General features: G+C 36.4%; 2 protein-coding genes across 2 annotated transcripts in view; one reads left to right on the forward strand and one right to left on the reverse strand.

The window, feature by feature from the left end:
- Positions 1–3,877, reverse strand: part of LOC103504817 — a 51,471-nt gene extending 47,594 nt beyond the window's left edge. The window contains exon 1 of the mRNA XM_017449846.2: positions 3,246–3,877. Coding sequence (XP_017305335.1) covers positions 3,246–3,726 — 481 coding nt within the window. The 5' untranslated portion in view covers positions 3,727–3,877. The remainder of the gene's footprint in view (positions 1–3,245) is intronic.
- A 2,192-nt stretch (positions 3,878–6,069) lies between these two features.
- LOC103504818 (agrin-like) overlaps positions 6,070–23,524 on the forward strand; it is a 45,653-nt gene continuing 28,198 nt past the window's right edge. Inside the window, exons 1-5 of the mRNA XM_026820261.1 lie at positions 6,070–6,225; positions 7,786–8,284; positions 15,575–15,793; positions 16,343–16,558; positions 17,493–17,810. Of these exons, the coding sequence (XP_026676062.1) occupies positions 7,972–8,284; positions 15,575–15,793; positions 16,343–16,558; positions 17,493–17,810 (1,066 nt within the window). The 5' untranslated portion in view covers positions 6,070–6,225; positions 7,786–7,971. The remainder of the gene's footprint in view (positions 6,226–7,785; positions 8,285–15,574; positions 15,794–16,342; positions 16,559–17,492; positions 17,811–23,524) is intronic.

Below are 23,524 nucleotides of genomic sequence, written 5' to 3' on the forward strand. Positions count from 1 at the left end.
ATTGTGGACCTTCAATATGAAATTTCTTCGAGATAATACTCTCACTTGTCTCACTGATTTTTTTGATGGTGACTCAACATTTAACAAATTTTGATTTCTATCAAGTTTAAAATAGGTATGCATTCTCTGAACTAATGTTTACATTTTTTGCAAGAACAAGTTGTTATTGCTTTTTTGTTTGTTTGCTGACACTTTCAAAGAGATTGTGCTTACAACATAGTAATCCCATCCATCTCTTGTTGACGCATTTGATAAAAAAAAAAAAAATGTCAAAATTGTTGTAGGTAGTGCATTTAATTTATTAGTATTTTCTGTCGTGCTTTTTTTTTACTAGCCTAAGGCGAAAATAGTGAGTAGGTATCGCAGTATTAGGCATTCCCACGTGCTAAAATTTCATTCCCAAATATAATACCAGCCCTGTTGGCCAGGACTTTCACGAAATTGATTGCATTCCTATAAAAAAAAATCTCATTAAATATTTTGACACCATCGGCAGTCGAACCTGGACTGCCTACCATCTCAGTCTGGTACCTAGTAAATAGTGATTTAGGAGGAGGATAAATTCTCCTCCTCTTCCTTCTCCTCCTCCTTCTTCTGAATCTTTCTGAACGAAGGAAAAATGGAGTTCTGAATTCAAAGGGAAATTTTGTCAAAGGAGACAGTTTGGAAGCATGAAATTTAATGCTTGTTATAGGTACGAGTACCTATAAAATAATTCGATAAAAAAGGTTCAAAGAAAAGGAAACAGTAAAGAAAAGAGTTAAGAAGGCGAACGCAAAGGAAACGGAGAAGGGATGGAAAAGACGAGGATAAGAAGGGGAGTAGACATGAAGAAAATATACACATAGGTACCTTAACGGGTATCGCAGTATTAGGCATTCCCACGTGCTAAAATTTCATTTCCAAATATAATACCAGCCCTGTTGGCCAGGACTTTCACGAAATTGATTGCATTCCTATAAAAAAATCTCATTAAATATTTTGACACCATCGGCAGTCGAACCTGGACTGCCTACCATCTCAGTCTGGTACCTAGTAAATAGTGATTTTACAATAGAACGATCGTTTGTTAGGAATTAGGAACTAAGAGTTTATTAAAAAGTGTAAAGTGGCTTTCCATAAAACTTTCGAATCTAAAAGTTTAGGTACCTACTAAAAATGTAAAAGTGGCTTTCCAAAAAACTTTCAACTCCACATTCCCAATTATCAACATTCTGCAACTTCGCTACTGATCACTGATTCATACTCAATTTATTTATATTTATTCAGCATATTTATATTAATTACAGGTGGTAATGAGCTACGTTGTTTTCATGTCTTCGTTTTTGCTTCATGTCCTCCTTTAATTGCCCTGGTGATAACGAGTGCGATTCATTTTCCAACGCAGTCTGCTGTTACAAAACACACTTGGGTTACGTATACTAATGGAACAAGTTGATATTATGCATCGCCTAGCAGTCTGACTGGATTGTATCTCAGCAAGTATTCCATTTAACAATCTGTCACTTCGGACGAGTAAGGAAATTGTATGATTTTCTCACATTCAAACGTACCATGTCCCAGTACCAAACTCACATACAAACATGTCCCAAAAGTTAAAATTTGCGATGGAACTTAAAAGGGATGTTGTTTGTGCATTCTCGAAATAGCTAATATAAATAGAAACTGTGTGTCATATTTTCTCTTTCCTCCACTAAAGTCCCATGTGATTTTCTCACATTCAAACCTACAATGTCCCAGTACCAAACTCACATACAAACATGTCCCAAAAGTTAAAATTTTGCGATGGAACTTCAAAGGGATGTTGTTTGTGCATTCTCGAAATAGCTAATATAAATAGAAACTGTGTGTCATATTTTCTCTTTCCTCCACTAAAGTCCCATTCTATGATAGAAGTAACTAACGAAGCACTAACTGACGAGGTAACCCTTTTGTTGGTTTTATTAGAGAGTTTTGGCACATCCACTAATAATAATATTACCTTTTCTCTCTCCCAATGCTCCCGTTTCTTTTCTCTTCAACACCTAAGTGTAGGATATATAGGCATCTTCAACTACGTACAAGACGTACATAGGTTACTCAATAATTTTATTGTATAGGCAAAGTCTCGAGTCTTGATGTCTGCTTTGATATCAGCAAGTCTTCATATTTCTTTTGTCTTTTATCACAAGATCGGTGTGCAATTTTTTCAAGTGTTAATCTTTCAAGTACTGTCAAAGTGTTAAGTGCCTTTAGCCTTGGTGCCCTGTTAGAACATCGTATGCCACTCAACGCTGCATTAGAGTGCATAATGCATTAGAGTGCATAATGTGTATTGCACTAAAATATTAATCTCACATGTAACTGTTAGGTACTTGGTACTAGGGGACTCCTATTAAAAACGTTTCGCGTATTAATTAATTTAATGACTCGACGTTCTATAAAATGGCCGGTCACCGCAGTATGGTTAATAATTCGATTGCATACCAAGTTGGGCGTGCATGCCTATTAATGAGAGAGTGAGGGGTTCGATACCCTGTGTTCTCCTTGAAATGCTATTGGTCATTATTGAAGCTGGACTCATTCTTGATAAGTGATAATTATTAATTATTTATTTTGTACAAGTCTCGATTGCACTTTCCGAAAGTAGTCATTGAAGGAACGAGCCAAAGTTAATATGTCTCATTCCAACAGGAAAATGTTCCAAGTCGACTCTACAACATTATTAAAAGTCTGAAGGATTTTTTCCTGGGAATTTTAGCCTAATAGATAGATACTACTTATTTACTTTAAACCGATTTGCCTTGATTACGAGAGAGGAGTGGAGTGTGACTGGAAATTGATGTGGCAAGGAAGAGGGTTGGAGATTTTCATAAAATTTGAACAAGCCATTGATGTTCACAATCAGAAAGTATTATTTTACAGAATTTTAGCCTAATAGATAGATACTACTTATTTACTTTAAACCGATTTGCCTTGAATACGAGAGGGGAGTGTATGGCAAGGAAGAGGGTTGGAGATTTTCATAAAATTTGAACCAGCCATTGATGTTCACAATCAGAAAGTATTATTTTACTGATTCCTAGCTCCTTATTTCTGGTTTTTGCTAGCTCCTTATTTCTATTAGATGTTTTCCCGAGGATTCCTGCTGGACATCTGGATACCCCCTTCACCTAAACCTAAACACTAGTCGTTTGCAAGATGCCAAGGCACTCCAGTGTAAGTATGCCATTGGCCAAATGGCCATTACAAAATTATGTCCCAACCATCTTCACCCGCAGGCAAATGCCTCCTAATAATATCCACGGCTTCATGTAAGGAATCCTCTCTAGTGACATCCAGGGGTAAAGTAATCACTTTGAGCACATTAGAATCATCCAGATTCACAGACGCCGAAAGCAAATGGTTTTGACACGATTTCAACTTGGCTCTCAAAATCTTGTAAGCATCAGACTTGCTTTCCTCACTTTTACACTCTGATTTATTTTCACCTCCGCTGGGTTTGAACCCGGCAAACACTCGAAAGCCTAAACTACTGAAATGTAACGCGAGTTGTAGCCCTAGGGCTGTTTCACACGAAGTTATCAGGATAGATCGCGCCGTTCCGACATTTAGCGTCGTGAAGTTAGTATCGTAAGTATGCTTTCGACGGCTCATTTTGCACAGCAAGTAGAGCAGCAAAGCTCCGGCTATACATGAGAGTGCTATCAGCTGGATTGCCAGCACAAATGCCGTCTGCTCATCCATTTTATTTCACTACTTTTTAGAATAATTAACACTTAAAAATTACACAAATCACTTTTATGGCACAGGATTATTTTTTTTGTTTTGTTTATTATATCGCGCGAATCGACTACATTTTGAAAATTATTCGAGTTGACTTGACGCACAGTGTGTTGATACATTATATTTAAAACAGAAATTTTTATAGAGAAAAGTTCCTAGTGTAAAATAGACAAACCCATTATCAGGTTCCAGGGGAATCTAGTGAAAAATAGATTCTTTAATTAAATACTTCAGGACGTGAATTCACGATGCATTTATCAGGAGGTATATGGGTATGGGTATACCCACTTCTTTGTATTTGTTTGTAACAGCAATTGAATTTTTCTTTTTCAAATACCTACCTAGCCATGGAACTCTGCCAAAAGCTAAAGAAAACTCCAGCCGAAGCATTTATTTTCTATGTACACTTTAATGTCAGTCTTTAGTAGGTACTGTAGATAACAAGTTTTTAGTGCATGGGGGATTTTTATGATTTCATTTCAAGGGTCATTAGGACGTGAGTTTATACGAGACAAATTTCATATTCGTCAGATTTACCTCAGGGGAAATGTTTTCCATTTAGGAATGTAGGTAACGGGTTGATGTCTTTACCGTATTTTATATCTTTGCTTTCACATTATCCTTTCATGAAACTAATAAAAATGGAAAAACGTACTACCTACATATTTCTTTATTTCTTCTTGTGATAAAAGAGTTCTTTTTCCTGATGACTTTTCCACCTTGAATAGGAAATGACACCTTTGTACTCGTCACTATTCTTGAGGAAGGATTTAATTCAGAGGCTCTTAGCACTATCACGTCTTTGAATTTAATCTGATTAGATATGCGGTATCTGTCAATGTTACATGCTGTATTGTTATATTCATATTTTATATACCGACCCATCTGTGTAGCGTCGTAATCGTAAAGCAGTCAAACCATTCAGCCAGGGGACAGACGTTTTAAAATCACGACTGGAAATGATCAAAGTAACCCATTCTTATTTGTTGATAGGATATAATCGTAAGAAGACAACTAAATGGGTTACACAAGCACAATGAATATTGACCACGTGGGAATCCTAGCAGAAACCGATCGAATACTAACGATGTGATTTCGACCTGCATAACTGCATAACCCAAGCTCCTGCAAACCTCAAATCTATCTTGCCATTATGAATAAAATCGAAGGAATGAAATTATGAAAACCAGCTTCTATTGTTACCAAATATTTTTAATACTCGACTTTTTGTATGCCTGCTATATTTTCCCTCCCGAATTGACGAACCCCTGTCAAGAAAACACATGTCAATATGGTGCTAAATGTATTCCGTCAGAGGATGGGACTTCCTACAAGTGTGAATGTCCACAGGAGTGTCCGAACTACGGGGACCACACAGGTTCGAGACCCGTCTGTGGCAGCAATGGAGTGGACTATAAGGATTTGTGTGAATTCCAGAGGGCATCCTGCTCCACCAAAGTACAAGTCTCGATTGCACTTTCCGAAAGTAGTCATTGAAGGAACGAGCCAAAGTTAATATGTCTCATTCCAACAGGAAAATGTTCCAAGTCGACTCTACAACATTATTAAAAGTCTGAAGGATTTTTTCCTGAGAATTTTAGCCTAATAGATAGATACTACTTATTTACTTTAAACCGATTTGCCTTGAATACGAGAGGGGAGTGTATGGCAAGGAAGAGGGTTGGAGATTTTCATAAAATTTGAACCAGCCATTGATGTTCACAATCAGAAAGTATTATTTTACTGATTCCTAGCTCCTTATTTCTGGTTTTTGCTAGCTCCTTATTTCTATTAGATGTTATCCCGAGGATTCCTGCTGGACATCTGGATACCCCCTTCACCTAAACACTAGTCGTTTGCAAGATGCCAAGGCACTCCAGTGTAAGTATGCCATTGGCCAAATGGCCATTACAAAATTATGTCCCAAGATATCAGATACCGTTTACATTGTCATACTTGTATGACTGACTTAATTATTTCGAGGCATATTTTCATATTCCAATACTAATTTCCTCTCGTGTACTCCATACTTGATTAGTTCGACTAATGTTACTTGCCTTGATAGAGTTATTCGCTGCTGTACCTACTTACTTACAGGAGACACCTAATATTACTGAGGAAAACAGGAAGCTGTAGGTATACCCTATGTACAAGGATGTAGACAAAAATAAGTATCTACAGGTACCTTGCATCGAGCTGTATTTATGGTCTGCACAAATTTGAAACTTTTTTACAGCTTGCAATCAATAGGCGCAGGCGTGCTTAAAGCGTCTTTTTTTCCGACTTATTTCTCATTGTTCAACATTTCAACTGTTACCTTTTTAATAGTGTTTGAAGTTTACTTACACGTAGCTGGTTGTTTTTGTTGAACTTTCAGGTGGGAAAATTGTTTTACTTTTATCAGTTTCGAGGTTTTTGAAGAGTTTTGATGTGCACGTATTTTTGAAAAATCTTTCAGTGGTGGGTATCAGGAGGCTGCTTTGCGTGAATATATTTCCCCTTGCTTCGAATTATTCGAAATACGAAATATAATAATTTATTCTTAAAATAAAAAGAAATGTATTTTTTACCTGTAACGTATACCTACTTTAAACTTAAACAATCCATCTCTAGCAGTCTGTCTTATTTACTTTTACTCTCTTCATTATTGCATTTGTTTAGCAGTTCTTTCTTTGTCCTCTCTTTAATATTTCTTCTACTATTGCAACACTGTTTGTTTTTAGCACCACGTTGTAGCACAGCTGTCCTATACCAAATACTCATGTTCCATATTATACGCCACTGAATTATTATTATTTTTTCTCTCGAAGTGGATAATGAATTGTTATACTTAGATACTTTTATTGTACAAATACAACGTGATTTCCCTCTTTAAAAGCTCTTATTGTAATAGATTGTGGCTTAAGAATGACTTTAATTGTTTTTTCATGCATTACAAAATGCAATTCAAACTGAGTAATGTTTTTTCAAATGGGTTTTACTTTTACTGTAAACATTGCCACATTTGTAAGTCAATTGTCTTTCTATGTATGTTGTACGTAGGTTGTCTATACGGATCTAATGTACCAGATCAAATCTACCCACAGATTTTCACATCAATACTCTCTAGAAAAAACAAACAAAGAAAGAAAGTACCTAGGTATACATATTATAATTATATTTAAAACAGAAATTTTTATAGAGAAAAGTTCCTAGTGTAAAATAGAAAAACCCATTATCAGGTTCCAGGGGAATCTAGTGAAAAATAGATTCTTTAAATACTTCAGGACGTCAATTATTCACGATGCATTTATCAGGAGGTATATGGGTATGGGTATACCCACTTATTTGTATAACAGCAATTGAATTTTTCTTTTTCAAATACCTACCTAGCCATGGAACTCTGCCAAGAGCTAAAGAAAACTCCAGCCGAAGCATTTATTTTCTATGTACACTTTAATGTCAGTCTTTAGTAGGTACAGTAGATAACAAGTTTTTAGTGCATGGGGGATTTTTATGATTTCATTTCAAGGGTCATTAGGACGTGAGTTTATACGAGACAAATTTCATATTCGTCAGATTTACCTCAGGGGAAATGTTTTCCATTTAGGAATGTAGGTAACGGGTTGATGTCTTTGCCGTATTTTATATCTTTGCTTTCACATTATCCTTTCATGAAACTAATAAAAATGGAAAAACGTACTACCTACATATTTCTTTATTTCTTCTTGTGATAAAAGAGTTCTTTTTCCTGATGACTTTTCCACCTTGAATAGGAAATGACACCTTTGTACTCGTCACTATTCTTGAGGAAGGATTTAATTCAGAGGCTCTTAGCACTATCACGTCTTTGAATTTAATCTGATTAGATATGCGGTATCTGTCAATGTTACATGCTGTATTGTTATATTCATATTTTATATACCGACCCATCTGTGTAGCGTCGTAATCGTAAAGCAGTCAAACCATTCAGCCAGGGGACAGACGTTTTAAAATCACGACTGGAAATGATCAAAGTAACCCATTCTTATTTGTTGATAGGATATAATCGTAAGAAGACAACTAAATGGGTTACACAAGCACAATGAATATTGACCACGTGGGAATCCTAGCAGAAACCGATCGAATACTAACGATGTGATTTCGACCTGCATAACTGCATAACCCAAGCTCCTGCAAACCTCAAATCTATCTTGCCATTATGAATAAAATCGAAGGAATGAAATTATGAAAACCAGCTTCTATTGTTACCAAATATTTTTAATACTCGACTTTTTGTATGCCTGCTATATTTTCCCTCCCGAATTGACGAACCCCTGTCAAGAAAACACATGTCAATATGGTGCTAAATGTATTCCGTCAGAGGATGGGACTTCCTACAAGTGTGAATGTCCACAGGAGTGTCCGAACTACGGGGACCACACAGGTTCGAGACCCGTCTGTGGCAGCAATGGAGTGGACTATAAGGATTTGTGTGAATTCCAGAGGGCATCCTGCTCCACCAAAACCAACTTGACCATCAAGTACTATGGGAAATGTGGTAAGTGGATACTTGAAATATAACAAGCAGGGCCCGTCCCTCCGGGAATTTTTAGCCCGTAGTTTATTCGATCGTGATTAGAGAAAATCAGTACCTATCTACCTAATTTGTTTAATATTCAGTTTATTATTATTCTAAAATGTGGTAAGTGGATACTTGAAATAAAACAAGCAGGGCCCGTCCCTCCGGGAATTTTTAGCCCGTAGTTTATTCGATCGTGATTAGAGAAAATCAGTAGGGCCCGTTCTCCCTTTATTCCCAATATAATGTTTAAGTCACCCATCCATTTATTGGCCTTTCTCGGCGTAGCTTAACACAGGTGGCGCTATGCTAAGCATGTTCATGGGTTAGAGTTTAGAGCAATTAATATCGAAGAGAAATGATGTACGAATAGCATAGAACTCTGGAATGATATAGTTTCACTTTTACCCTCACTGAGAAGGTTGTAAACTATGTCTACGACGGAAACGCTGTCATTTGTAAATGTATCGACTGAAGTGTTATCTAAAACTTTCTCGCTTTGAGTTCATAGGTCGTCGCGACAAATTTCAAGATTATCGAATGAAGTGTTATCTAAAGCTTTCTCGCTTTGAGTTCATAGGTCGTCGCGACAAATTTCAAGAATTTCAGAGCTCATTTGTGTGAGAAAATGTGAAAAAAATCCCCCCAAATCCAGTTTGTTTTTTTTTTTTTTTTTTTTTTTTTTTGTTTTTTGGTTTTTGTGTTCTTTGGACAAAATTTGCCCCACCATTTTTGTTTTCCTTGTAAAAAAAAACTTTAATTTTATGCTTTATGGTTTTCTGGACAAAATTTGCACCACCACTTTCGTGTTCCTGGTAAAAAGACCTTTAGTTTGATATATAGGTCGACTAGGTTTGGACAAGTTCTTCTATGGGGACAGACTGACAGACAGACACCGAAGCGAATACAATAGCCCGTCCCTATACCTTTTCATTACTATCGTAATAATAAAGGAAGGACGGGCTAACAATTTGAACTTTCAGTAAGTCTTAAAGTAGATAAAAGATTTACGAGCAGGTACCCACTTATGTAATAAAAAATCTTACATTTCCCCTTCTACCTCTTAATCATTAGTACAATAAATTATTGAACTTTCTAAATTGCTTTCTTCCCCCATTTTCCATTTGCAAATCTATTTCTTTTGCGAAACATTACTAATTAAATGGTTTACGAAACCTCAAGACCCAGTGGGCTACCCTGGGGTTATTTTGGTATTCTATGTTGATCAGTCGTTTCAACCTTAACCTTGTACACATCTACTGATGTCACTTACACATACCTCTACTTACTGCAATTTTGGCAAGTTGCATTCGTTTTTATGGATTTCCTTGTTTCTCTATTATATCACAAGTTAAATTCCAAGTATGGACAAAACTAACCGTTTCATTCCCTTCTAAAAGTTCTCTATCATCTGCAAAGTGACCTGTGGATAAAATTTGTAACCCTTTCGTGTGTTTTATTAGAGAGTTTTAGCACATCCACTAATAATAATATTACCTTTTCTCTCTCCCAATGCTCCCGTTTCTTTTCTCTTCAACACCCAAGTGTAGGATATATAGGCAGATTTTATAGGCATCTTCAACTACGTACAAGACGTACATAGGTTAGTCAATAATTTTATTGTATAGGCAAAGTCTCGAGTCTTGATGTCTGCTTTGATATCAGCAAGTCTTGATATTTCTTTTGTCTTTTATCACAAGATCGGTGTGCAATTTTTTCAAGTGTTAATCTTTCAAGTACTAAATCTTTCAAGTACTGTCAAAGTGTTAAGTGCCTTTAGCCTTGGTGCCCTGTCAGAACATCGTATGCCACTCAACGCTGCATTAGAGTGCATAATGCATTAAAGTGCATAATGCATTAGAGTGCATAATGTGTATTGCACTAAAATATTAATCTCACATGTAACTGTTAGGTACTTGGTACTAGGGGACTCATACATAAATTTGTTACCTTTACCTAATACTCTAGCTCTAGAGTCTAAAGTCTGAACCGTAAACAGTATCTACTTATGATATTGACTCTACTTTTCAATAGGAAAGATTAGAATTAGTTTTATTGTCTTTGGTATATAATTTTGAACACCCTGTCAACAATGTCGCCTGATTAGGGATTTTGTCGGATTAGGGATGTATGTTTTGCTTTTCGGCAAAAATTATGGTAATGAATGTTTCCGGATTAAGGATATGTATTTTACTTTAATCCCAGGCCTGATGGCTAGAAGACAATCATGTAGCTCACAGGCAGCAGCGTCACGTATTACTGAGACCTGAGGTATGTTTTCTGTGTTAAGACTTGAGGCAGAACTGTACAGGAATGTTCTTGATGTTCTTCAGATGACCTGAACCTGAAGACAACATGATGACATCAATTCCAATAAACTCATTTCTCTTGCCTATTTTTCTCTCTCGACTTTCGATCATATGTAAACAATACCTTTCTTTGAAAGCAATGGAAAACATGTCGACTGTCTTTCTTCCATTATGTACCTATTATTAATGTCTTTCTCGTGTCTTCCTCTTTTTATTAATTTTGCAGATGCCTAAACTTTTTTTCTGCCTAATTAATTATCCGCCATATTGTATTGCCTCGTGTCTATCTCAGAGTATCTATGCTTTGCTGACTGAAGCAGAGACAAATTTTATTTCTTCTCTAGAAGAAAGTTTTTGGTATTTTCAATTATTTACATTTCCATCCCATCTCCTTGCTGCCGATGCTTCTCAACCGCTTTTAGACGGATGAAAGAAAGAAATTTCAACTTTCATTTGAATATTTCGTTCAAAATAAAAGAAGCATTAAGAAATATTGCTTCTACATAATTTATGCGAAGCACTCTCAATGCATAATAGATAATATTGCTTTGATGTGTCTCTTGAGGTCAAGCCCTGACAACAAAGAGTAAACAAACTTTAAAAAACTTTTAAATTGAGGTTGCATCGAGCTGTATTTATGGTCTGCACAAATTTGAAACTTTTTTACAGCTTGCAATCAATAGGCGCAGGCGTGCTTAAAGCGTCTTTTTTTCCGACTTATTTCTCATTGTTCAACATTTCAACTGTTACCTTTTTAATAGTGTTTGAAGTTTACTTACACGTAGCTGGTTGTTTTTGTTGAACTTTCAGGTGGGAAAATTGTTTTACTTTTATCAGTTTCGAGGTTTTTGAAGAGTTTTGATGTGCACGTATTTTTGAAAAATCTTTCAGTGGTGGGTATCAGGAGGCTGCTTTGCGTGAATATATTTCCCCTTGCTTCGAATTATTCGAAATACGAAATATAATAATTTATTCTTAAAATAAAAAGAAATGTATTTTTTACCTGTAACGTATACCTACTTTAAACTTAAACAATCCATCTCTAGCAGTCTGTCTTATTTACTTTTACTCTCTTCATTATTGCATTTGTTTAGCAGTTCTTTCTTTGTCCTCTCTTTAATATTTCTTCTACTATTGCAACAATGTTTGTTTTTAGCACCACGTTGTAGCACAGCTGTCCTATACCAAATACTCATGTTCCATATTATACGCCACTGAATTATTATTATTTTTTCTCTCGAAGTGGATAATGAATTGTTATACTTAGATACTTTTATTGTACAAATACAACGTGATTTCCCTCTTTAAAAGCTCTTATTGTAATAGATTGTGGCTTAAGAATGACTTTAATTGTTTTTTCATGCATTACAAAATGCAATTCAAACTGAGTAATGTTTTTTCAAATGGGTTTTACTTTTACTGTAAACATATGTCATAGTTTGGCCTGCCCCGAGAATGAAGAGGAAGATCACAAACGGTAAAACAGGTTCTGATCATTCAAAATATTCATCAAGATGAACCACAATTTGGACGATAGCCCTCATATTAAGAACTACTGACGAAAATACCTACCTGTTAGAATTGAAATAACGTATTTGTTGTTAAAATTAATATCTGCACACTCAATTCATCTGACCAATATGTTCTGCTAACTAAACCATTAAATTGAATTTCCAAACTATTAAATTTTGATGATATATTGTATGGTAATCCAAAGAAGATTGATAGAAAGAAAACAGTACTAAAAGAGTATAGCGGAACTGTAGTAATAGGAGTTATTTTTGATACAATAAGGACTAATGTCTTTCAAGCAGTGCAGAAGATAGAAAGAAGAAGTACTTACCATTAGATGTACCTACCTACTGATAGTCAATAGTGGAAGTTATTTTTAGTTTCAAGATATTATAAGAGTCAATCGAGATTTCGAAAGCTTGATAATAATAATAATAATAATAATAGTGCTTATTTATACTGCTCGCATAGGACTGAAAAGTTCCTTTACTCCAGCAGTAGGCTACTACTATTATAAAAGTTCCTAGTGTAAAATAGAAAAACCCATTATCAGGTTCCAGGGGAATCTAGTGAAAAATAGATTCTTTAAATACTTCAGGACGTCAATTATTCACGATGCATTTATCAGGAGGTATATGGGTATGGGTATACCCACTTATTTGTATAACAGCAATTGAATTTTTCTTTTTCAAATACCTACCTAGCCATGGAACTCTGCCAAGAGCTAAAGAAAACTCCAGCCGAAGCATTTATTTTCTATGTACACTTTAATGTCAGTCTTTAGTAGGTACAGTAGATAACAAGTTTTTAGTGCATGGGGGATTTTTATGATTTCATTTCAAGGGTCATTAGGACGTGAGTTTATACGAGACAAATTTCATATTCGTCAGATTTACCTCAGGGGAAATGTTTTCCAATTAGGAATGTAGGTAACGGGTTGATGTCTTTGCCGTATTTTATATCTTTGCTTTCACATTATCCTTTCATGAAACTAATAAAATGGAAAAACGTACTACCTACATATTTCTTTATTTCTTCTTTTGATAAAAGAGTTCTTTTTCCTGATGACTTTTCCACCTTGAATAGGAAATGACACCTTTGTACTCATCACTATTCTTGAGGAAGGATTTAATTCAGAGGCTCTTAGCACTATCACGTCTTTGAATTTAATCTGATTAGATATGCGGTATCTGTCAATGTTACATGCTGTATTGTTATATTCATATTTTATATACCGACCCATCTGTGTAGCGTCGTAATCGTAAAGCAGTCAAACCATTCAGCCAGGGGACAGACGTTTTAAAATCACGACTGGAAATGATCAAAGTAACCCATTCTTATTTGTTGATAGGATATAATCGTAAGAAGACAACTAAATGGGTTACACAAGCACAATGAATATTGACCACGTGGGAATCCTAGCAGAAACCGATCGAATACTAACGATGTGATTTCGACCTGCATAACTGCATAACCCAAGCTCCTGCAAACCTCAAATCTATCTTGCCATTATGAATAAAATCGAAGGAATGAAATTATGAAAACCAGCTTCTATTGTTACCAAATATTTTTGATACTCGACTTTTTGTATGCCTGCTATATTTTCCCTCCCGAATTGACAAACCCCTGTCAAGAAAACACATGTCAATATGGTGCTAAATGTATTCCGTCAGAGGATGGGACTTCCTACAAGTGTGAATGTCCACAGGAGTGTCCGAACTACGGGGACCACACAGGTTCGAGACCCGTCTGTGGCAGCAATGGAGTGGACTATAAGGATTTGTGTGGAGAGAGAGAGAGAGAGAGAGAGAGAGAGAGAGAGAGAGAGAGAGAGAGAGAGAGAACCCATTTTTTTTAGGTCCTTCTAAAACCATATTCCTCGCTTAGATTTGGGACCGATAAATAATTCACTTGGAATTCAGGGGAGAAAGGAAAGAGAGAGAGATAAACGAGAGAGAGGGAGAGACTCACGTAGGAACACATTTTCGCACGGAACATTTATTAAAAGAGGAAAAATATGGGACAGAATTAGAGTCAGGAAAACAGTAGAATGTAAAGGCCAGAATTTACGAGTTTTCCCCTGCGCCCTGCCATACATAAATTTGTTACCCTTACTTAATACTCTAGCTCTAGAGTCTAAAGTCTAAACCGTAAACAGTATCTACTTATGATATTGACTCTACTTTTCAATAGGAAAGATTAGAATTATTGCAGATACCAGTTTTATTGTCTTTGGTATATAATTTTGAACACCCTGTCAACAATGTCGCATGAATTTTGTCGGATTAGGGATGTATGTTTTGCTTTTAGGCAAAAATTATGGTAATGAATGTTTCCGGATTAAGGATATGTGTTTTGCTTTAATCCCAGGCCTGATGGCTAGAAGACTATATATCATGTACACAGGCAGCAGCGTCACGTATTACCGAGACCTGAGGTATGTTTTCTGTGTTAAGACTTGAGGCAGAACTGTACAGGAATGTTCTTGATGTTCTTTAGACGACCTGAACCTGAAGACAACATGATGACATCAATTCTAATAAACTCATTTCTCTTGCCTATTTTTGACTTTCGATCATATGTAAACAATACCTTTCTTTGAAAGCAATGGAACTGTCGACTGTCTTTCTTCTATTATGTACCTATTATTAATGTCTTTCTCGTGTCTTCCTCTTTTTATTAATTTTGCAGATGCCTAAAAAAATTTTCTGCCTAATTAATTATCCGCCATATTGTATTGCCTCGTGTCTATCTCAGAGTATCTATGCTTTGCTGACTGAAGCAGAGACAAATTTTATTTCTTCTCTAGAAGAAAGTTTTTGGTATTTTCAATTATTTACATTTCCATCCCATCTCCTTGCTGCCGATGCTTCTCAACCGCTTTTAGACGGATGAAAGAAAGAAATTTCAACTTTCATTTGAATATTTCGTTCAAAATAAAAGAAGCATTAAGAAATATTGCTTCTACATAATTTATGCGAAGCACTCTCAATGCATAATAGATAATATTGCTTTGATGTGTCTCTTGAGGTCAAGCCCTGACAACAAAGAGTAAACAAACTTTAAAAAACTTTTAAATTGAGGTTGCATCGAGGAGAAGCATTAAGAAATATTGCTTCTACATAATTTATGCGAAGCACTCTCAATGCATAATAGATGCTATTGCTTTGATGTGTCTCTTGAGGTCAAGCCCTGACAACAAAGAGTAAACAAACTTTAAAAAACTTTTAAATTGAGGTTGCATCGAGATTTTCCTAGCCCAGATAAAAAACCGAAGATATAATGTAGGTACTTGTATTTTCAACCGAAGATATAACGTACTCGTCTAACCAAGATATAACGAATTTGTTCCAAGATATAAAGAATTTGTCTAGCCAAGATATAACGAATTTGTCTAACCAAGATATGTATAACGGATTTGTCTAACCAAGATATAACGAATTTTCAGATCCTTGTGACTCACTCACTTGCACAGCGCCAGAAATCTGTCGCCTCAGTAGTTCCAGAAATCCAGAATGTGTCTGCGGTGAGACCTGCTCCCTGGAATTCAACCCAGTCTGTGGATCGGATGGGAAAACCTACAGCAACGAGTGTGCTCTTCGACAGGAATCTTGCAAACATCATGGCAAGTCGTTGAGGATTATTTATCGAGGAAAATGTGAATCAGGTGAGAGAAATGGAATGAAGAGTTTGGACTATGCTGTCCATACTTAATTACTTATCATCATATTTTGCTGTTTGTGTACTCATAATCATATAATGCTACCCACTTAAGCTACCCGTTAGACTTCTAGAGTAGGGGACTTTTCAGTCCTATGCTGGCAGTATAAACAAGGCGTAATCTATTCTATTCTTTATGGGTATGGGCAGCATCTTATTAGCTCTTGATTTACGGGATGGGGTATGCTACGTATCTAGATTACTGATCGTCGGGAAACGTCTCGTTCTGCTGACTCAGCCCCGTGAGAACAATTGAGGAGCTGTTTTGAAGAGCGCCCCGCAAGGATTCGCCTTGGGCCCCTGGGTCAATAATGGATTGATGAGGCGGAGGGTGGAGTAGGACTGGATGCTTCAACCTCCAAAATATAGGCCGATAATTTTAGCTGTACCCCTAACATGTAGGGATGATTGCACGGGGCCACAAGGGCTGCGGGGTAGGATACACCCCAGTGGTCTCCCCCATATTTAAACGTGAACACATTTCTTTTACCCACAGGTGAAAACCCTTGCTCCGTCACGCGCTGTGGGTACGGGGAGCGTTGTCACGTAAATCAGCAAGGTGTTGCAGATTGCCTGTGTCCCTCAGATTGTCCCTCTATTGTCAGACCTGCCTGTGGGTCTGATAATGTGACGTATGACTCGATGTGCCATCTGGTGCAGACAGCCTGTCAGAGGAAACAGAAGATTCTGCTCGCTCATCATGGACCTTGTGGTAAGTGTTGATGTTTCTGTTGTTTTTCTGAACATTACCTTCTGTAACTCTAAACCAACTAAGGCTACAATCAGTTCACAGAAAAGCAATGCATCTAAAGGAAGAGAGAAAAAATTAATAAGTATTTGCCTTTGTAATCTATGACTATTGAACACATTTTGCCAAAGTATTTCTAAACGGAGGACTGCGGTTCGAATCCCAGCAGTGACATATAATCAAATACAGAGAAGGTTCATTGGTAAATTATATTTTATAGGTATTTATTCGTGTGTCATTGTCACCTGTTACCTTGTAAATCGTGTGTGTCATTCTTGAAATTTCATACATTTATAACCTAGTTCACTTAACCCACTGTCACTATTATTCCCTTAATCACTCACCAGTCCCTCACGTCTATAGCAAGACAATGAAAACACTCGCTTATCATCCAACCTTGAACAAAACTCTTTTATTAAAATATTCCAACTTTAATAATACATGGAACATGGTCTTAGATTTATTGCATATTAGTTAGTTGGTAGTTGACCTCACAGATGAATGTAGAGCAACTTATAGGATATACACTTAGGTATACCTATCCTATATCAAGTCTGTGCTAGGTTGCTAGACGCATTTACCTTAAGACACATCAATCCTACTGTGCTATAATTAAGGATTAAGGTAACATATTTGCAAATTTCGCAATTTAACATCATTCCGACGACCCTAGCTGAATTGGTGCTAACGTAAGATCAGTTGCGAATTTCAACAGAACTACATATGATGGAATAGTATATAAGTACCTTGGTTATACTGCTGTCACAAGTATAGTCCTTTGCTGAAGCAGTCGAGGCACTTTTCATATGTAGATACCTGTTGCTTTCGTAGATCGACGCGACGATTTTTGATTATTACCTCAACAATGTAATTTCCAAATCCTTCCTTCTGCTTTCAGCTTCTCCTACGTCTTCCATTATTTTACAATTACCCCCGAACAACAAGGCTATCGAAACCAACTCCCTTGAGAACAACGTCCTCAGCAACCTTTCAGAGCGGCAAGTGTGTCACGGCATCCGTTGTGATTTCGACGCTACATGTGAGCTAAGCAGTGACGGATCACCACGTTGCGTCTGCATTTTTGACTGCCTCAAAGAGATTCAGTCGCCAGTATGTGGTTCGGATTTGAAAATCTACCCCTCGTATTGTGCGTTGAAGATGGAAGCTTGCCAGCGGCAAGTGGAGCTCCGACTGAGACCACTGGATTTGTGTCAAGGTAAACTGATCATTAAAATGAATCGCAATGTGTCCGAATTCACTTCCTTTTTCCTTAGCCCTCGATTTTATGATAGTCACTGTACTATACACGGTCAAAAGTGTAGACTAGATCTCTAGGCTTACTTAGTTGGTTAATCTACTGTCAATAGTTGTGGTTTTAATTATGGCAATCAATAATGATCTTTAATTTTATAATCCTAAATCTACTGCCACATTGCTGTAATCGCAAGATGATTATAGTTTCAATAATTATTTATTATTTTTTCATCAGAGAAGTCATAGCGCCCTTAACGATTTTTTTCCATACCTGGCTGAAATTGATCCAAGGATCTACATTTCTAATAACTGACTATCTAAAGATTAAAAGCCTTCTTCTTATTTTGACAACAATACTAAGCGTGTACGGTCATCTTACAAATCCATAGGTAACAGTTCACTATCGGTGGTTGAGAATAACCTCCATCTGACCATAATGTCATAGAGTTAACATATTTGAACCCTCCGGTGTTAACAGGTTGAATAGATAAGGTTCTTGGGTGTCTGGTTAGAAGAGATTAGATATTAGAAGCTGATAGTAGATAGTATGACAGAAACCAACTATCGGAATGTCGATCTCATTGACAGCAACTACATCAGCGAGATTTTTAAATGTTCAGTTTGAAGTTTATCACATCTAACTAACTATTGATTAAAGGAATTTTCACGTTGAATTTTCAGTAGGTACTCTCTATCTCTAGTTTAGAAGAAAAATATTTATCTGGTACATCTTATTGCCTATTTTGGAGTATTTAGGATCTTTGATTAACTTGTTTTATTAATTATTATTAATTTGAAATTTGAATGAGTTTCTTTTAATGCCTACGCGACGCAACGACCGAAACTAGCCAACCAAAATCCTTCGATAGACCCATCCCTATAGAAATTCGCCTTGGCTATCTAGTTAGGCTCCAAAATACAAGTCCATTCTTAGCCTACCGTTAACTACACGTAAACCTCGTCCGATACAAGTTACGTGCTTGGAATAAAGTTCTCCGGGACCTGGAAGCTAATCTTTAGCATAAAAGAACTAGTAGTACAAGGCTAATTCCATTGATCATATTGTGGGTCACCCAGGAATGACTTCATACGAGTTACATAGCTGAGATATCCAACGTCTTTGGAAGAATCAGATGCGACGGTTTTTATCGCTTAGTTCTTTGAAACCTAATGAGTAGTAAAAACAGAACATACTTTCTTGTACAGTTTTAACTGTTGTTAATTTGCCCTACATCCTAGATAGAGCTCCGAGATAGTGTCAAGAACAGAGCACAAAGAGAGAGAGAGAGAGAGAGATTTGAGGTTCACCTACTTGGATGAAAAGACAAATATTCCCTCCCTCCTCTTTTCCTGAATTAGAAAATTCGGAATTTTGGTCACATCCACTAAAAAACTCGCACGAATACTTTTCTATTCTCTCTTTATTGTGTGTGTGGTGTGTGGAAATTTTAGCATTTTCAGCACATCCACTAAACCCCATCAATTCTTATCTTACCTCTTTTTTTTAGTCTTTTATCCCGCTTTAAAAAAATTGGTTATTGTGGCAGCCATCAACTCTCCTTCTCCTTCTTCTTCTTCTTCTTCTTCTTCTTCTTCTTCTTCTTCTTCTTCTTCTTCTTCCTTTTCTTCTTCGTCTTCTTCATCTTCCTTATTTACCGTGACTTCCAAAAGCTTCTACTAGAAGTAGAAGCTTTTGGAATAGAAAAAACCTTTATTAGAAAATGGTGTACCGACTTAGGAGACGTTTTTTTCGTCTTTTTCGGTAGAGATATTTCACGATTCGTCTGGAGAAATTCCCTAAGCAATAATGTCAAATATAAAAGAAGAAAACAATGGACTAAATATTTGGACGACGTGACTATTGGTCTTCTGACATCACATTGACGTGCTAAGCATGTTCATTGCTATGGGTTAGAGCAATTAATATCGAAGAGAAATGATGTACGAGTAGCATATAACTCTGGAATGATATAGTTTCACTTTTACCCTCACTGAGAAGGTTGTAAACTATGTCTACGACGGAAACGCTGTCATTTGTAAATGTTTTGTAAGCAATATGTGAATGATTTGTGCTTTTCTTTACTTATCCTATAATTTGACATTGGGTTATTCAAAGAGGACAAGAGCTGAGAAATCCTCGTAAGATATAATAAAAATAAATAGATAGATCTTCTTCTGTGTCCCTGGACACTCTGGACAGCTAGGAAGTGATACAAATTATGTAAAGAGGTCTCGAACCTGCGAGCCTCGTATTATCGAACCTCAAAGTTTTCTAGTATGTCAAGAGCACCAAATAATAATGTCTGAGATTTAATCTTCCTCCTCCTCAAATTTAGAAATCGAACTCTGAATTCTGACTCTGATAAGCAAGGATTTCGCAATTCTGCCAGTCATTCTCTAAATGTAAACAATAGCTAGAAAAAACTCTTGCCTCAAATTTAGAAATTGAACTCTGAATTCTGACTCTGATAAGCAAGGATTTCGCAATTCTGCCAGTCATTCTCTAAATGTAAACAATAGCTAGAAAAAACTCTTTGTCTAAAAGTCACCTTCAATGAATTGGTTTGGAGATAGTTGCCTTGGGCAATGATTATCACGCCTTGTTGCGGCTTTGAAAATGTGTTATTCAACAGGTTGGCTTATTTCAATGTAGGTACTCCTACACAATTTTTCTAGATTGCCTTGGGCGATGATTATCACGCCTTGTTGCGGCTTTGAAAATGTGTTATTCAACAGGTTGGCTTATTTCAATGTAGGTACTCCTACACAATTTTTCTAGCCTATAATAAAATTTGTCCAGTTATTAGGTATTTAGTCAAAGGTACCAAACTACTTCAGAGGTAAATGAAAATAAATTCCCGTTTCAGGTTCCACCTTTGATTCTAAATCGGTCAATTAGCTAGTTGAAAGTTACTCAGCCAGCTTTAGTAGTAGAAAACCTTTAACAGATAATTTAAAAAAACAATCGGCCAAGATCACTTGAACCCAAAATTCTATGAAAGCTATAAAATCTTATTCGACCCGAAATTAAGGTTTTAATTATGGCAATCAATAATGAGCTTTAATTTTATAATCGTAAATCTACTGCAACATTGCTGTAATCGCAAGGTGATTATAGTTTCAATATTTATTTATTATTTTTTCATCAGAGAAGTCATAGCGCCCTTAACGATTTTTTTCCATACCTGGCTGAAATTGATCCAAGGATCTACATTTCTAATAACTGACTATCTAAAGATTAAAAGCCTACTTCTTATTTTGACAATAATACTAAGCGTGTACGGTCATCTTACAAATCCATAGGTTCACTATCGGTGGTTGAGAATAACCTCCATCTGACCATAATGTCATAGAGTTAACATATTTGAACCCTCCGGTGTTAACAGGTTGAATAGATAAGGTTCTTGGGTGTCTGGTTAGAAGAGATTAGATATTAGAAGCTGATAGTAGATAGTATGACAGAAACTAACTATCGGAATGTCGATCTCATTGACAACAACTACATCAGCGAGATTTTTAGATGTTCAGTTTGAAGTTTATCACATCTAACTAACTATTGATTAAAGGAATTTTCACGTTGAATTTTCAGTAGGTACTCTCTATCTCTAGTTTAGAAGAAAAATATTTATCTGGTCTATCTTATTGCCTATTTTGGAGTATTTAGGATCTTTGATTAACTTGTTTTATTAATTATTATTAATTTGAAAGAGTTTCTTTTAATGCCTACGCGACGCAACGACCGAAACTAGCCAACCAAAATACTTCGATAGACCCATCCCTATAGAAATTCGCCTTGGCTATCTAGTTAGGCTCCAAAATACAAGTCCATTCTTAGCCTACCGTTAACTACACGTAAACCTCATCCAATACAAGTTACGTGCTTGGAATAAAGTCCTCCGGGACCTGGAAGCTAATCTTTAGCATAAAAGAACTAGTAGTACAAGGCTGGTTCCATTGATCATATTGTGGGTCACCCAGGAATGACTTCATACGAGTTACATAGCTGAGATATCCAACGTCTTTGGAAGAATCAGATGCATCAATGTCAGTCTCGGTGGTGTAGTGGCCAGGACGCTCGCCTGGTAAACAGGAGGGCGTGGGTTCAATCCCAGCCGAGGTATGGAATTTTATCATCAATATAATTTGAGAATTCGACCACTAATAAGAGTACTAATAAAAAGTGACATTACGGTGAAAGTTACAACAACATCCAGAACTCCACAACCCAAATCCCTTGGTGTACAAGGGAAGGCCCCTGCCAACAATGGTGACAACGGGGTCATCATCATCACTGCTGGAGTAAAGGGACTTTTCAGTCCTATGCGAGCAGTATAAATAAGCACCATTATTAATTTTGATAAACTTCATACAAGATTCACTTGGTATTAATAAAACTTTCAAGAAGAATAATAAATAACAACTACTTGTGTAGGTACATACGAGACATACTAATACTAATGATATAAATGTAGGTAACTGTATTTTCCCCACTAGACTCAGAATGAGTGACTCCTAGACTCTTACATTGTAAATTGTAGGGAGAGCTAGAGTAAAAAATATACTACAAGTAGGTAGCCATTATTACATAAAACTATGAAAATACTAGGAGATTAGGATTATAGATAAGCTAAATTATAAGTTACGCTAGATAAACATGACGCTAAATTTTAACTGGCCATCCCAACAGCAACCATTATTATAATGTCTCATTATGTATGATGCTGTGCAATCGCCTCTGGACGTTTGTCTTCTTTTATAGCTTTTCATTAGAGGCTAGTTAATTACACGAGCTGTAGACGTGAAGAGTAGCGTGCTATTATTATAATGTCTCATTATGTATGATGCTATGCAATCGCCTCTGGACGTTTGTCTTCTTTTATAGCTTTTCATTAGAGGCTAGTTAATTACACGAGCTGTATACGTGAAGAGTAGCGTAAAAAACCTGCGCGGTATTTTCTTTGATTATTTCCTGAGCTAAAAATATTCAAGTTGGTAGCGGGCTTCCTGCGTAGCAAATTGTCTAATTAGGATGGTTGCCTGGTACTCAGGGAGATATCACGTCCCGGAGGCTGCATTTTAAATCTTTATTCAGGAATTTTGAGTTGATAGGTATTTTGGACAAAGGTTGTCTTCAATGAGGATAACCAGATGGAAGATGTCCGAGAGTTAAAGGCAATAAAGCTAGCAAACATGTTTATATTGGATCCTCATAAAGAATTCTCACATTCACACGACCTTGTATTTTACAATCATACTCATTTTTTCTTTCTTCAATGTAAACTAAAATTATCTATGGTAAAATACCTACCTCTATAAATAAATCAAAAGTAACGAGGTTCCATCATCCTACTTGCGGGTAGCATTGCCATTCACAGAGTAATTACTACTGAAAGCCGAGGATTGGTCGTGGTAAGACGACGTATTTAGACATCTATAGGTAATAATCCTTACAACTTAGCTCCAAGAACTACAAGTATGGCGAGAAGAAAGTTCCCTGTGGTTTACCTTATATTAATAGGTAATTGCTAATTATTGTTATTCATTGCGCGGATTCTTGCTGTCTACTTAAATGGAATGCAGGAGGCCAAGACATGAGGACTCCTCTGTAAATGAAAGTTGAGTAATGGAAGAAATCAACATTATCAATCTAGTCGACATTATGTCTGACGAGTGAAG

The sequence above is a fragment of the Diaphorina citri genome, unplaced genomic scaffold (assembly GCF_000475195.1).
Source record: "Diaphorina citri unplaced genomic scaffold, Diaci psyllid genome assembly version 1.1 scaffold134, whole genome shotgun sequence".
Classification (NCBI taxonomy): domain Eukaryota; kingdom Metazoa; phylum Arthropoda; class Insecta; order Hemiptera; family Psyllidae; genus Diaphorina; species Diaphorina citri.